This window comes from Chiloscyllium plagiosum, unplaced genomic scaffold, assembly GCF_037043375.1.
Source record: "Chiloscyllium plagiosum isolate Xiang-an unplaced genomic scaffold, Cpla_swu_hap1 HiC_scaffold_35, whole genome shotgun sequence".
Classification (NCBI taxonomy): Eukaryota; Metazoa; Chordata; class Chondrichthyes; order Orectolobiformes; family Hemiscylliidae; genus Chiloscyllium; species Chiloscyllium plagiosum.
Genome location: NW_028270173.1, coordinates 34,332,616 through 34,345,371, shown reverse-complemented (window position 1 = coordinate 34,345,371; position 12,756 = coordinate 34,332,616). Strand labels below are relative to the sequence as shown.

Sequence of the window (12,756 nt, the reverse complement as noted above, 5' to 3'; positions counted from 1 at the left end):
GATGGATGTACTTTGCCAATGTCTAGCTTTCACATCCAGTTTTGAATGTTGCAAACATTACTTCGAAGTGGTGCAAAGAAAATATACAGTGAAGGTGGAAACCCATCATAATTGTGTAGAGATGGAAAGCAGCAGTCAGTCTCAACGATGGTACTGCCTGAATTCCTACTGGACATTCTGGAAATCTGGGAATATGGGATTTCTGTGGAAATCTGGGAATATGAGTGAGGTGGAGGCGAGTTAGATATTGTTACTGTCTTTGTTACTGTTTACAAAGTTACAGTCTTTGCTGCTCCACACTCCCTTACTGTATCCACCTTTGGCCTTTGTTCATTGAGCCCACCAGGTGGCTCATGAACTGTGCACACAGTATCTTTGGCAGTGCTTCTGTTACCCGCTGGAAAGGGAAGCCCTTTAGGAATGTCAGGCAGGAGTGTTCTCTGTCCAGGATATTCTGATGGGAGACCAGTACAGAGGTGGTGTCTTTCATTGCCAGGCTGGCATTTTTGCTGAATGTTCTGTAAGTCAGTGCAACAGTTGGTGTTACCATGAACATTGAATGATTGGTCCGGACCTGGAAACAGAATGTGTGGGATTTTCTGCACAATTCCATCCAAACTCTCAGACAGCAACTTCTGCACAATGCTGTGGAGAGCTGCTGGAATTGTCACATCGCTATCAGCTGATGGAGAAAACAATCACACTCACTGATTTTGTAGGTTTGGTCCATGAACAGTAACCTCTGAAAATCTCCCAGTACGGCCTCTGGGCCAGCATCATACATCTTATCGGGTCATTGGATTGATGTAAGGCACTTGTCTGTCAGTTTCTGTGGCCAGAATCTTCAAGGGCTCTGACCAATGTGGGCTCTGGCCACACTCATGGAGAATTCCAGGGTTTTGACCCATTGACACTGATGAATAGAGATATATTTCCAAGCTAGGATGGTGAGTAGTTTGGAGGATATCATGTAGATGGTGGTTTTCCCATGTATCTGCTGCCCTTATCCTTCTGGGAGGTCATGGACATTGATGTGGAGGGCATTGTCTAAGTGCTGTGTTGAAGGTTCACAGTGCAACTTGTAAACAGTATGGACTGCTGCTACTGAGTCTTACTTGTGGAAAAGCTCGTTATGAATGTGGTGCCAATGCATTGTCTTGGATGGTGTCAAACTTGATCAGTGTTGCTGGAATTGTACTCATATAGGTAAGTCGGGAGTATTACATCACACTCCTGAATTGTGCATTTTTGATGGTGAACAGGCTTTGGTGAGTCAGAGGTGAGTTGCATGTTGCAGTATTCTTTGCCTCTAACTTGCTCTTGTAGCCACTGTATTATATGTTCAGTCCAGTTCAGTTCAGGTTCAGATTAATAGTAACCCCTCAGAGGTTGATAGTGGGATTCAGTGATGGTAAAGCTATTTATGGTCAAAGGCTGATGGTTAGACTCTTTCTTCTTGCAGATGATGTGGAGGTGCTGGAATTGGACTGGGGTGGACAAAGTTAAAAATCATACAACACCAGGTTATAGACCAGCACATTTATTTGGAAGCACTTTCGGAGTGTTGCCCTTTCATCAGGTAGCTGTGAGACAAGATACAGAATTTATAGCAAAAGATCACAGCATCATACAACTGAAACAATATATTGAACAAACCAAGATTGCTGTTAAGTCTTTCATCTTTCAGCGTGGTTATAGGTTTTGGTTCATTAATATGAAAATTCCAGAATTTCTTTTAAGTCACATTCTCGAGATAACTTAAGGTGATATGGATTGATTGCCTGCAGATTATATTTTGCTCCAAAAGTAAGCAACATGTCTGCAAAAACAATTCTGCAAATGCAAATTCACCTGATAGTCTTGTGTGTGTGTGTGTACGTGCATACGCATGTATGTCAGTGAGTGCAAGTGAGTTTGCGTTTACATGTGCATGTGTGAGTGTGACAGAGTATATTCCTGTGAGAGGGCACATGTGTGGATGTGAGTATGGGGGGACTATGTGTGTATGACAGACAGCATGTTTATGAGAGAGGGTCTGCATGAGTGTGAGAGTATGTGGAGCTGTGTGTGTATGTGTCCGCGTGTTGAGGGAGGATGAATTTCAAGACCAGGGACCATATTTTTAAGGTGAGAGGAGAAAGAATTTAAACCAACATGAGAGGCAACATTTTTACACTGAGAATGGTTTGTGTTTGGAATGAATTTCCAGAGGAAGTGGTGGACATGGTACAGTTACACCATTTATATTTGGATGAGTACACAAATAATAAATGTTTGTAGTGATATGGACCCGGCCCATCCAGGTGGGACTAGTTTAGTTTGGGAACATAGATGGCATGGATTGTTTGGGTCGTTTCTGTTCTGTATGACTCAGTGACTCAATAAACACCTCAGCAAAATCTCAGAGTTGGAGAGAGTGGGACAGAAAATAGTGCAGCCTTGAACCCAAGACAGGAGGCTGGAATGCAGACCATGAGTACGCAGCTCTATTGAGACTTTGCACGAGGAAGGGTATAAATTGATAGGAGTGTGAACATGGAAACAGTTCAAGTCAGAAAGTGTGAGACTGTAGCATGGCCTGAGCAAGAGGTGGATTCATGACATCATAGTAAGGTAATGTTATCTTCCATCAGTATCCAGAGATATTGCTGTGTAACAAGCTCATAGAAAAGGCTTCACTCAGTATTTAAGGTGCAGGAAAATTCAAATTGAGGTCTGAGATGATCCCACTGATGAATGGCTGATGAAGATCATGTGTATGTGCTAAATTGACTGGCAGTATTGTGCAGGGGGCATGACCAATGGTATTGTGGAGACAAGGTTTCTGCTCAGGAAAAATAACCACACTGTCAAACATTAAAAATTATTTCCCGAGATTTGGCCATCACCGGCAATGCCAGCATTTGTTGTCCAGAGGGCAGTTAAGAGTTAACTTGTTGCGTAGTGACATGTAGACCAGACTGTAATAATTTCTATCCTGGAAAGGCATTAGTGAACCAAATGGCTTTTTACAACAAACAATAAAGATTACATTATCACCATTAAAGCTGTCTCTTCATTTTAAATTTGACTGAATTCACATTTCACCATCTGCCAAAGAGGGATTTCAATAATCTACAATTAACAAAATGTAAACATTTCAATAAGCTAGATTGACAATTCAAATCACTCCTGAAATTAAGGATGAACAAATTAGAAGATCAATTCCAGCAATGGAAACCTGGCTTCCAGCAAGGACATTAGAGGATCCTGGGGAAGAGAAAAAAAGCTGTTACAGAGCACAGGAAACCCAGCAGACCCTGTAGCATCTCCCAAAAACACCAGCAGTGAAACACAAAAGTCCCATTCCCCAAACATCAGTAAAACCCCTCAGACCCACTCCCGAAAGACCAGCAAAACCCACAGGGACATGGAAGATGAGGAGGCCATTTAGCCCCTCAATCCCGTTCCACTATTCAATCAGATCTTTGCTGGTGTGTTGCCTCAATCCATTTATGTATCTTCCATTTGTCTCTTAATTTTGAGTTTTATAGATTTTAATTCACTGAAGTTCATTTTGCATCAATTACCTTCTGAGAAAGAGAGAGTTCTAACCATTTCCCGGTCTGTATGTGTGGAAGTGTTTCCTAGTTTCACCCTCAATAGGTCTAACTTTAACTACACTGACATTCGAGTCTGAGACACCCCGCCAGTCAAAACAGTTCTCCTCTATCTCCACGTGGTCTGGTCTCTTGACCTGCTCGGAGGCCTCCATCAGATCTAGACCCCACCCACCACACCGCAGTAATTCAGAATTCCGGGAGAGCAAAACTGAACTCCAGAAACAAACTACAGCGAGAACTCTAGGAGTATTGACTCCTTTAAAAGGAGTTAATCAGCTGACAGGAAGCCCCATTCAGGATGAAAGGTTTCCAGATGTTTCTATAGCCCAAATCCCTCCTCTTGACAATATCTTGAGGCTGAGACCAGGATAAGGTCAGCCAACTGCAGAAGGACAGTCTGAAAGCTTAGTGTCAAACTGCATGAGCTGGTCTTTAGTGATTCACACAGGGAGAGAGAGAGTCTGAGCTCAGTGTCCACCCTCCAGATCATACAGCGAAAACCAGCCCCAATATAGAATAACCTCAGTTATCCAAACATCAATTATCTGAATTTCAGATTATCCAAACAAGATCTCAAGGTCTTGTCAATGCTTTGTTTCTTTATGATCAGATCAGTTATCCGAACAATCAGTTATCCAAACCACATACTCCCCGCCCAGCTTGTTCGGATAATTGAGGTTGTTCTGTCCCAATTAGAATGATCTACTCACAACATCGACCAACAATATTCATGCCTCAGGAAATGGCAGAACCGTCTGAGGATGTCCTTTCATCAGAAGCTGTTAATGGAAAGAGAGGCATTAGAAACTGCTCATTATCAGAGTGAAAGAGAGTGAGAAATGCGAGTGTGAGACAGCGTGCAAAACAGTGAGAAACATGAGTGTGAGAGAAACAGTGTTAGAGAGAAATTCACAAGAGAGAAAGCATGAGTAAGAGAAATGAGTGAGAGCGAGAACAGGAGTGAGAGTGAAAATGACCCAGAGATGTAAAAGAAAGAAACAGTGTATGAGAGAGAGAAAGAGAGAGAGAGAGAGAGCTCACGAGAGCAAGAGGAGGATGAAAGACAGATAGACTACTCTCGACCAGACAGAGAACAAAACAGAAATTGCTGGAGAATCTCAGCATGTCTGGCATCATCTGTGGAGAGAGAAAGCAGAATTAATGCCTTACATCCAGTGACCCCGACCCCCCCCCACCGCCACCACCACCACCACACCTCTCCTCCGCGTGCACAAGCGTGGGAGAACTCCTAGAACAAAACATCACTGGACTCAAAATGTTAACTGTTTTTCTCTCCACAGCTGCTGCCAAACCTATTGAGTTTCTCCAGCAATTTTTTCTCTGTTTCAGATCTCTGCACTTGTGTTTGAAACAGAAAGAACAGCTTGTCATACACTAACACAGACGCTGAGATGTCTGAGTTATCAGCTTACTGTTTGTGGGATTGTAGCCGCTCTTCATTCCTCCTGTAAAACAAGGAATGTTCAGTCAGTTCGAGATACTGTCAGGAAATCAGAGGAAATGCTGAAGACCCTCATTCCTATCCAGACTCAGCCTCTCCTACCCACATTGCCCTAAGCTGCTGATGCCCAACAGTGAACTCAGAGCCAGCCCCAGTCAGTCTGAACTGTCTGACCTGACACTCACAACGTGACAATTTCACCCCTCAGACACTCCAGCCTAACGTGAGGAACAGGGCACCATATCTATGACCCTCCTTCACAAACAGAGTTCCTCTCCCAACTGCCTGAGCCATCACTAACCCTGAGACTGACTCCCAAACACAGAGCTTCTTCACAAACCCTCTGAACCCAAACAATGAACTGGATACTATAAGATATAGGAGCAGAATTAGGCCATTCAGCTCATCGGATGTGCTCCACCATTCGATCGTGGTTGATATATTTCTCAACCTCATTCTCCTGCCTTCTCACCGTAACCCTTGAGCCCTTTACCAATCAAGAATCTATCTATCTCTGTCTTAAAGACACTCAATGTCTTGGCCTCCACAGCCTTCTGCAGGAATGGGTTCCACAGAGTCACCACCATTTGGCTGAGGAAATTCCTCCTCAGTTCTAAAAGGTCATCCCGTCACACTGAGGCTGTTCTCTTTGGTCCTCGAGTCTCCTGCATCTTCTCCACATCCACTCTGTCCAGGCCTCTCAGTAATGTGTAATTTTCAATGAGATTTGCCCTCAATATTTTAAACTCCATCCAGTACACACACAGTCCTCAACAGCACCTCATATGACAAGCTCTTCATCCCTGGGATAATTCTTGTAAATCTCCTCTGGGCTCCCGCCAACACCAGCACATTCTTCCGTAGATATGGGGCCCAAAACAGCTCACAATATTCCTTTTTACTTCAGTACAGTCTGGCCATACGCTTCCAGACTCTCCAATTCCCTGAAATGCCAGTGAGGAGCCACCATTTTCTTACAAACTCTTACCTTTCTTCTTGTGAATGACAACAGCCCCAACAGCGAGAGAGATGATCCCGAGGAGTCCAAATACAATCCCGACAATAACAAGAACCTGGGAGTGAGACTTTGGGACTGCCAGAGAGAGACAGACAGAGAGAGAAATAAAATTGGGAGAGAGACAGACAGACAGAGAGAGAGAGACAGAGAGAGAAATAAAATGGGGGAGAGAGACAGACAGAGAGAGAGGGAGAGAGAGAGAGACAGACAGACAGACAGAGAAATAAAATGGGGGAGAGAGACAGACAGACAGAGATAGAGAGAAAGAGGAAGAAAGGGGGATGAGAGATAGAGAGCCAAGTGAAGCAGGAAGAGAGAGAAAGAGAAAGAGACAAAAAATTTGTTTTTTAAAATTCGGCCTTATACAGGATACATGGTACACAGTGAGTCAATTTTATCCAATGAGCATACACTTGTATTTAGTCACATGAAGCTGCTCATCTCATCCTTCCTCATCCACATGTGTTACCATCACTCCCTATTCCTTTCTCAACTCCCCTTAAATACATCCTGACAAGCTCATTCCCTGTAGCAGCGAGCTTCATATTCTCTTCATGCTCCGACTGCAGATATTTCTCTGGAATTCCTTGTGAAAGATTTGGTGACTGTCTTGTGTTGATGGTCCTTAGTTGTGCTTTTCCCCAAACACTGTCTCTGCACCCACTCTTTCAAAATGTTTGGGCTCCATTTTTCAAGAGAGAAGACATCAAGCCTCTCAATCCTTTCCTGATACATACACTCACACGTTTCTGATATCGATATTGTAAATCTTCTCAGCACCCTCTCCAGTGCTTCAATATCCTTTACATCACATGGCAACCAGAACTGTCTGCAGTTCTCGACATGTGGTCTAACCAAACTTCAAGGTAGAATTGAAGGTGAGGTAGGATAGGCTAAATCTCCCTCTCAAGATTAAAGCCTATCCTCGGGTTTTTTGTAAAGAAATTTCCTTTCTAACCGTTAGCCACGAGTGAGGTTCTGGTAGGTGGAGGGTAGCAAATATTGTGCTGGGCTGCAAAGAAAATCCTGGGAACTATGGACCAGATATCTGTTGTAGGTAAATTACTTGAGAAGGTTCGGAGAGATAAAATACACATGCATTTGGAAAGACAGGGTTTGATTATAAATACTCTGCATGGCTTTGTGTGTAGGAGGCTTTGTGCATTCCTGAAGAAGAGCTCATGCCCGAAACGTCGATTCTCCTGCTCCTTGGATGCTGCCTGACCTGCTGTGCTTTTCCAGCAACTCATTTTCAGCTTTGTGCGTAGGAGATCATACCTCACAAATTTCTTAGAATTCTTTGTTGAAGTGACCAGGAACATAATCTAAATGGATTTCAGTAAGGCCTTTAAAAAGGTTCCACATGGTAGGCTGACCTGGAAGGTTAGATCGCATGGAATTCAGGGGAAGCTGGCAAATTGGAGATACAATTGGCTTGATGCTAGGAAGCAGAGGGTAATAATGGAAGCATGTTTGTCGGACTGGAGGCCTGAGACTAATGGTGTGCCTGAGGGGTCAGTGCTGGGCCCATTGCTGTTTGTTATCAATATCAATGATTTGGATGAGATACAAGGTATGATTAGTAAGTTTGCAGATGACACTGAAACGGGCAGTATTGTGGACAGTGAGGAAGGTTATCAAAAATTGCAGCAGGACCTTGATCAGCTGGGGAAGTGGCAAGTGGAGTTTAATGCAGATAAGTGTGAGGTCTTGTGATTTGCAAAGTCAAATCAAGGTAGGGGTTTCAAGGTGAATGGTAGGGCCTTAAGGACTATTGTGGAACAGAGAGACCTTGGAGTTCTGGTGCACAGTTCTCTGAAAGTGGAGTCACAGGTTGCCAGAACAGTCTTCATCAGTCAGGGCATTGAGTATAGTTGGGAAATTATGTTGCAGTTGCACAGGACGTTGGTAAGGCTGCACTTGGAGTATTGTATTTTGGTCACCTTGCTAATAGAAAGGATGTTATTAAACTAGAAAGAGTGCAGAAGGACGTTTCCATGATACAAGGGACTGAATTATGAGGAGTAGTTGGACAAGCTAGGATGTTTTTCTTTGGAGACAATTGTTTTTGATCACCAGAATCAATGACTAATGTGATGTCGTAGACACGACCAGGCTGTCCTGTGTATAAGTCTCCTCACGTTGGGATTTTGCATCTCCTGTCTCCTATCACACAGGAGTGTCCAAAGCTCATCTCTGCTCTTTGTTAGAATATCTCAAAATGTTTCTCTCCTCCCTGGGACTACCTGGGATTCCTGTCTTGGTCTGTAGACTGCTTAGTGCTGCTGCATATAATAATTTAAATTCTAAAATTACATTTAAATGAAACCATATTCAGGGTGATGGGGAGAAGGCAGGAGAATAGCACTGAGTGGTAATGCTCAGCGAGACAAGTCAGGTCATGATGGGCTGAAGAGCCTTCTTTAGAACAATTCTGTGACTCCATAATTTCAAAGTCCAAATCAATATTGTCAATTGTGAAGGGAAGTGTTTCCTTGCAGAACACCACTTCCCACATTCTGACACTCTGACTAACTAAGGAACAGGAGAATCGACGTTTCGGGCATAAGCCCTTCTTCAGGAGTCCTGAAGAAAGGCTTATGCCCGAAACATCGATTCTCCTGTTCCTTGGATGCTTACTGACCTGCTGCGCTTTTCCAGCAACACATTTTCAGCTCTGATCTCCAGCATCTGCAGCCCTCACTTTCTCCTCGAAGAATTTAACCTACTGCGAATCCTCTTACAAGGATGCCTTCCTTGAAGAAGCTGTCTTCCTCCCTCTACAAAGATTTCAGCGAGTCCCTCTCTCACTGCACACCCCAGTTCATCTCCTCTGCACAGAAGCTCTTCAGCCATTCCTGAAGAAGGGCTTATGCCCGAAACATCGATTCTTCTGTTCCTTGGATGCTGCCTGACCTGCTGCGCTTTTCCAGCAACACATTTTCAGCTCTGATCTCCAGCATCTGCAGTCCTCACTTTCTCCACTCTGACTAACCAACCCTTTTCCCCCAATCTCTGTTTCCTGTCTGCAAAGCAGCTAACAATCCATTTTACCACATTCCCACTGACCCCACATTCTCTAAACGTTTCTATTATGGGAGTATCTGATCAAATGCCTTTGAAAACTTTGCAACAGTACATCTGCAACATTACCACTGTGTATCCTCTGTTACTTCATGAAAAATATTCAATGGAGTTGGTCAAACACAATATTCTCCCTCAAAATTCATGCTGACTATTCATTGTTACACTGAGTTGGACAGAGATCATCAAGAAACAATGTTAAATAGACTGGGCTACAATTCCAGGATACACTGGATGCTGCCACACTGAAATATCAGGATACATGGATCCTATTGGACATTATTATCCCTGGATTCACTGGACTGTCTCATAATAAAACATCTCAGGATCTGTTTCTGTATTTTTATTCACAGGGATATGGGTGTCAATGCCTGGGCCAGTCTTTACAGTCATTCCCTAGTTGCTCTACAGAAGGCGGTGGTGAGCTGCCTTCTTAGACCAAATGCAGCTTATGTGCTGTAGATGGACCCAATATGTATTTCAGGATGCTGAGTAGCTTCGTGGGAAACTTGCAGGAGCTAGTGTTCCCAAGTATCTACTGCCCTTGTCCTTTGAGATTAAAGTGTCCATGGACTTGAAGAGTGCTCAGGAAATATGGTGAACTGAAAGGACAAAGCAGGTTCTGTCACACGCATAGCAGATGATATACTAATACTTTAATCCTTAATTATCCTGGATATTAAGATGCTGGGCAGCATTACACACCAGGATACACTGGGAGACTGTCCCTGATTCACTGCCTTAATTACTGTCCTCTACAATTGATGTGAGCACTGTGACACACTGACAGTTCATATGAACTTCCCTCTCTCTCTCTCTCTCTCTACCCTGGAGCATCCTGCTGAACCAGCTCCGCTGATCCTCTCTCTTGTGATCCTGGTCTGAGTCCGGTTCCTCTCTAACAATGAGAATCAGTCTTACCATAAATCACGACCAGCTTCTCCTCCAGTCCGCTGTGCTCCACCTGACAGGAATACTCAGCCTGATCCTCCGGATCAAACTCTATCCATTTCCGGATCTGGTAGGTCATGTCGTGATTGGGTAAGATCCCAGTGGACAGGGTCTCATCGATCAACACTCCGTCCCTCCACAGAGTCACCTCGATGGCTTGTGGGTAAAACCCAGTGACGAGACAAGACAGCCGGTTAGAATCACCCAGACGGGCAAAGGACACATCAGGGGGAACTGGGGGAGAGAGGAAGAGGAGTCAGTGCAGGAACATGGAGAGAGAGACACACAGGCACCATGAAATTTAACAACTATCACTCCCCTGCCCACTCACCGACTCTCAGTTCCCTCTGTCCGTACTCCAGGTATTTCCTCAGCCACTCAATGCACTCCACCTCCAGGTAATGTTTCCACCTCTGCTTGCCCAACTCATTGTGGTCCCATTTGTTTTTGATGCTTTCCGCCCAGGGGACTGGGGTCACCCACACCATGTGGTCCTTATTCAAGCTGATCAAATCTTGCCCGTCCCATCCTCTGAGGTTGAACCCATTCACAGTCCCATCATCCCTCAGGTCACAGCCAGTCATCATCTGGTAAATGTGGATCCCTGTCAATCAGAAACACAAGTTGCCGGTCAGAGACACAGTCTCACCTGGTGTCCCCTCCAACCACTCCCACAGTCAGTCTCTGGAACTCAGATTCACTCCTAATTTCTCCCATTCCCACACAAACTCCCCAAATGCACAGGAAGATGTCAGGATGTGGAACGGTGAGCACTCACCCCCTGTCTGGTTGGTCCGTGACATCAATGTCAGAATATCGTGTTTGGCAAAGTCTTCTTGCTCCTGAGCAAGAAACCGTTTCCTATTCCAAGCCTCGGGTCCCTCGCTGTCCACCATCCACTGTTCCCGGGGGATTAAATCCTTGCGATTGCTGTCATACATAACAAACTGGACCCCGTCCACATAACCAACAATCACAAACTCTGGGAAATTGGGAATCGAAGTCAAACCAGTGACAAAATACCGGAGAGAGTGAGTTTCTGAAACACAGAAAAATCAGGGCATGAATTCCTGAATCATGAATCATTTTGTTCACCTTTTCTCCAGCACTGGAGAGAATTTCTCAATTCACTTCAGCTTCATCACGTGATGTTGTTAACTTTTTTCTCTTTTCCTTTTACTTGAAAAAAACGCCTATCAATTTTTCATTTTTACTTTTCACCCTGTAATGTTCAATAGATCTTTTGAATTTCGCAAATACAGATCTTTTCTTTCGCCTTATGGTAAAGTCTCGTACGAACCTAAATCATTTAAAACAGTGGATTCACTGACGTTTAAACAAGAAACAGATAAATATTACCCCATAAACCATTCTGATGGTAACATGATCAAAGGTTAAAGCCCCAGTTCCCAGTCTGACTCTGCCTCTCTCTCTCACACCCCCCATTACTAACCTGCAGAGAGCTCTCCCCACAGAAGTCCCAGCACTATCAGTCCAATCATCGTGATTTCAGTCGACAGTCTGGGAGGAGAGATTATTTTCCACCGGACTGTCTCAGTCTGTGAGCTGTAATCGAGAGTGATATTAAACTGTTCTGAAGAAGGGTCTTCAATATCTCTCCCGACAGATTTTTCAGCACTTTGTTTTAGTTCTTGTTACCGTTCCTCTTCACCGAGACACCTTCACACTGATTGGTCCCAAACTATCATCGATCCAATCACAATAAAAAGACTCAGTGAGTCAGCAGACTCCGGCAGAATAGACAACAAACAGGTTCCATAACTCCGCCCAGGTTTGGGAATTTCCCAATCACCTAAACACTTCCACTTTCATCTCCAGTTGCTGGAAGAATGAGCTGAGCTGCAAATCATTTTCGGGACAGAGATCATTCAGATGCTGCTACGCCACCCAATGAGATCATTGCTGATTTTTAACTCCAGTTTCATCTCCTTCAATCGCCAAAATATCAGACAAACCTCAGTCTCTAAAAATGCAATCATCTCTGATATGGAGCTACTTTTGAATTATCCCAACATTCACAGACCTTAAGAGGAGATATGTTTAGATGGATTCTTGGTGTGAGGGAAGATGGTGAGATTGTGGTAATGTCACTGGGTTGGGAATCCCCCCAGCCAATGATCTAGGGACATGGGTTCACATCTCCTCATGGCAGACAGTGAGGTTTGAATTCAATAAAGAAACAATCTGGAACTGAAACCTAATCTCGTGGTGGACATGTACCCAATGGTGATAGACGTAAAACCACCTAGTTCATTCATGTCCTTTTCTGGAAGGAAGGAGAAATAGGGCTGGACAATAAATGCTGCCTAGATTGCAATAAAGTCTTCTGTGTGGAAACGGGCTTCCTGAGACTGCATCCAAATCCTGCCAGACCTGGTGTACAGTTAAAGTTTAGGGGTATACAGCAAAGACTGTGGGCCCTAATAAATCCCTTGGCGTTATGTGCCCCCACTGAAACTGTTCAGGTACAGCAATCTCAGACACAGGACAGCACTGCTGGTGTTTCTCACAAAACGGTGTTGGGTCCAAAGATTTTCAACTCCTTCATTAATAACCTTCACTACATCCTTAGGTCTGAAGTCAAGATGTTCACTGATGGTTGGATATTTTTCGGACGT

The 12,756-nt window shown here is 44.1% G+C and overlaps 1 protein-coding gene across 2 annotated transcripts; it reads right to left on the bottom strand.

Annotated features, from left to right (window-relative positions):
- Positions 1 to 1,524: 1,524 nt before the first annotated feature.
- On the bottom strand, positions 1,525 to 11,796 carry LOC122541241 (class I histocompatibility antigen, F10 alpha chain-like). 2 transcript variants are annotated; one of them, XM_087979502.1, is made up of 8 exons: positions 11,571 to 11,793; positions 10,896 to 11,156; positions 10,449 to 10,721; positions 10,088 to 10,351; positions 6,053 to 6,157; positions 5,036 to 5,068; positions 4,313 to 4,381; positions 1,525 to 3,249 (listed from the first exon to the last, which is right to left on the bottom strand). In XM_087979502.1, the coding sequence occupies exons 1-7, from the start codon at positions 11,617 to 11,619 to the stop codon at positions 4,338 to 4,340; spliced, it is 1,029 nt and encodes a 342-aa protein (XP_087835628.1). In that variant the 5' UTR covers positions 11,620 to 11,793; the 3' UTR covers positions 1,525 to 3,249; positions 4,313 to 4,337. The 2 variants fall into 2 exon arrangements, with proteins under 2 accessions (XP_087835628.1, XP_087835629.1); XM_087979503.1 differs by lacking the exons at positions 1,525 to 3,249; positions 4,313 to 4,381 and adding exons at positions 4,412 to 4,638; positions 4,676 to 4,739 and having other exon boundaries at positions 11,571 to 11,796.
- Between the last annotated feature and the right edge of the window lie 960 nt (positions 11,797 to 12,756).